At 53.9% G+C, this 3,202-nt stretch overlaps 1 protein-coding gene across 1 annotated transcript in view; it reads left to right on the forward strand.

Annotated features, from left to right (window-relative positions):
• The window catches only part of Notch3 (notch receptor 3), a 35,704-nt gene that overhangs the window by 1,272 nt on the left and 31,230 nt on the right, over positions 1 to 3,202 (forward strand). The window contains exon 2 of the mRNA XM_033759640.1: positions 1,487 to 1,809. Coding sequence (XP_033615531.1) covers positions 1,487 to 1,809 — 323 coding nt within the window. The remainder of the gene's footprint in view (positions 1 to 1,486; positions 1,810 to 3,202) is intronic.

A 3,202-nucleotide genomic window follows, 5' to 3' on the forward strand; every position in this document is an offset into this window, starting at 1 on the left:
GCGCCACTGTGGAGCTCGGCGCGCTGGGTGGGGGTGCGGAGGGATCCGGCTCCGGGTCCTGGCCTGGGGGCCCCAGCGGGCTGGGTCACACACTACAGAGATGCAAATGTGCACCGCTTGCAGACCCAGCTTGCGAGGCGAGGACGCGCGGACACTCAGCTCCCGCGAGACACACCCAGGTGCACCCTGAGCACACATAGTATTCGCGCACGCACAGCCAAGGATGGCTGCACATCTTTGGTGCAAGGCCTGGCACATAGTTGCCTGTGCACACTCACGCCCTTTGACGGGTGCTAGGCCATGCCACACCCCGTGGTAAGTGCGGACAGACACACTGGGCACACAGATTTACACCTATAGATAACACAGCACACACACGAGATGCAGTTTGTGCAAATATAGCACACACATCTGTATACTCCTTTTTTGGACAATACACACACACACACACACACACCGCACTCGCACACACACCACAGAGGCAGCATTGACATGCCCAGGCAGATTCACCTTTAGCTGCCCAGGGACACAGCAGTTATGTGCCCAGGTCCCTGCAAAGGTTGACACAGAAGTCCATGCACACATGTATGGCTCACATGGCCGAGCCCTCCACCTGGCCCACTGCTTGTGTCTCACAGACTCCCAGTGTGCCCTGTTGGGGTGATAGTGTCTCAGGTCACTCCATCATTCACTGTCTGTCTGTCCCTGTCCTTTTCTATCACTGCTTTTTATATTTCATTTCTTTCTTTATTTTGGTACCAGGGGTCTAACTCGAGACCTTTGCTTGCGAGTCAGGTGGCAGAACCGCTGAGCTAAATCCCCAGCCCTTTTTTATATTTTATTTGAGACGAGGTCTCACTGTGTGGTCTGGGCTGGTCTGGAACTCATGGTGATCTTCCTGCCTCTTTTTCCCAAGTGCTGGGATTATAGGCATGCACTGCTATGCCTAGCTTTAGTTTCTCCTTTGTGTCTGTTTTTCTCCACTCTTCCCCTTTCCACCCCCCCCCCGCACACAGAGTGGCCCTATACCTGCCTGCATGCACAATTTTCCACTGTCTCAGACCCCGCCACACCTCTCATCCGTCTGGTAGGACAGTTAGATCGAGCCACACCCAAGAGGGACACAACCCTCAAGGATGGGGACACTGGACAGGCAGTATTTGCTTCTTGCCAGTTGCCCCTCCCCACAACACACACCCTACTCCCACAACACCTGGAGCTAGTTCTCCAACACGCACTCCTGGGTACCTGCCTGGGCTGCTTTCCCAAGGGCCACTTGGAGGCCACAAAGCTGGAGTAGATGCACAGTGTCAGGGGAAGGGGGACCTATAGCCCCAGGACTCGCTGCCCCTCTATTAGTCCAAGACTTCTGCAAGGAGCAGTATACCTCCCTTTAAGAACAGCACCCTCACTTCCTGACCGCACCCCCCTTTTGCACATCTTAGCTCTGGCAGCTTCCTGAGCCCCCACATCTGGCACAAGCTAGCCCCTCCTCCTTCCTACCCCTGCCTGTGGTTCCCAGGGCTGGAGCTGGCAGGGACAGCTGCATCCCCAACAGCTGGGGCTGGGGTGGGGGGCCGTGGGAACTGTGGATAGGGGCCTCTGTGCACCCACAGAGACACCCCAGCCCAGTGCAGCTGTTGCCTGGCAGCAGGAGGGAGGGGTTCTGTCCCTGTGGGTTGAGTTCCTGGGCGCCTGGCTGACCCCTACCTTCCTTCACCCCCACGCAGCCCCCCCTTGCCTGGATGGAAGCCCGTGCGCCAATGGAGGTCGCTGCACCCAGCTGCCCTCCCAGGAGGCTGCCTGCCTGTGAGTGCCTGGCCCAGTGCCAACAGTGGGCCCTGAGTGGGCGGGGAGTCTGTCCTTTTCCTTTGCTTCTGTGTGCCATGTCCTACACATGTGTGGCTTGGGTCGCCTCTCATGTTTTCCCCCTTGGGAATGAGCAGGCTTTGGGAGTCCGTCTAGTGTGGGTTCAAATCCCATGTTGTGGTGCTGACTGGCCAGAAATGAATCCCTTAACCATTTCCATTTTTATGGGCCCAATAACCCCAGCTTCATAGGATTCTTGGCTTCCTAAGGTTACACTTAAAGCCCTTATCAGGAGGCAGTTATTTGATTTAGTAGTTGAGGGCACAGGAGGCCTGTAAGAGTTGTCCTGGTCTGCCGTTTTCTTTCTTTTGCTATTTTTATTTTTTTGAGACAGGGTCTTGCATGCTGTGTGGTTCAGACTCTGCTTTATGTTACTGTGTAGCTCAGACTGGCCTCAAACTTGTGGCAGTCCTCCTTCTTCAGCTTCCCAAGTGCTGGGATTACAGGCCTGCACCACCATTCCTGACTATCTGCCATTTTCTTGCCGGGTGACCTTGGACTAGTCATTTCCCTTTTCTGCATCTGTGAAAGAGGAGAGCTCTCCATCCCTGGCTTGTGATTGAAGGAACCCCCAAATTTAGTTGTTTCATAACACAAGAGAAGGCAGAGGGCTGTGGGGTGGGGAGAGCAGGGGCTGGGGAAGATCTGACAGAACGAGTCAGCTCAGCTGGAATTCTGGTCTCTGGGATATTTTGAGCAAAGGATTGGGGCTTTCTGAGCTCAGTTTTTGTACCTGGAAAAATGGGGCAATAATAATCTAGGCATGGTGGTACACACTTCCCTGCAGTCAGGAGGCTGAGGCAGGGGGATTGCTGTGTGTTCTGCCCAGCCTGGACTACATAGTGAGTTCAAGGCCAACATAAACTACAGAGGCAGACCCTATCTGAAAACAACAACAACACAATGGGGGCAATAATAGTTCTTTATGGGTGTGGGTGTAGAGATGAAAACAGACTGTAGGATTGCTCAGCATATAGTAAGTGCTCAAGAAATGCTCAAAATTAATAATGATAAGGGCAGAAGAAATAGGTGGTATACGGGGAAGCCTCTTAAGGTGATAGGAGAAAGGATTGGTCTCTTTTAAGTTATAATTGGTAAGAATAGCGCACCCGGAGCCACTCACTGCTTCGTATTCATTTCATGTATTCATTTCATCAACAGCAGAGATGCCAAACAGTGGGCCTGGGGTGACTGTAGAACCAGAATAGACTCTGGCTGGGTCCCCTCTTGGGTTCACCTGTTTGGGAGGCGCTGAGGTGGGCTGGGGGGAGAGGCTCCTGACGCTGACGGGGCGGGTGGGTGGTCTGCGTTGGTGGGGTTGGGAGAAAGTGTG

This window comes from Fukomys damarensis, unplaced genomic scaffold (genome assembly GCF_012274545.1).
Source record: "Fukomys damarensis isolate Sample0158 unplaced genomic scaffold, DMR_v1.0_HiC HiC_scaffold_37, whole genome shotgun sequence".
In the NCBI taxonomy this organism is placed as follows: domain Eukaryota; kingdom Metazoa; phylum Chordata; class Mammalia; order Rodentia; family Bathyergidae; genus Fukomys; species Fukomys damarensis.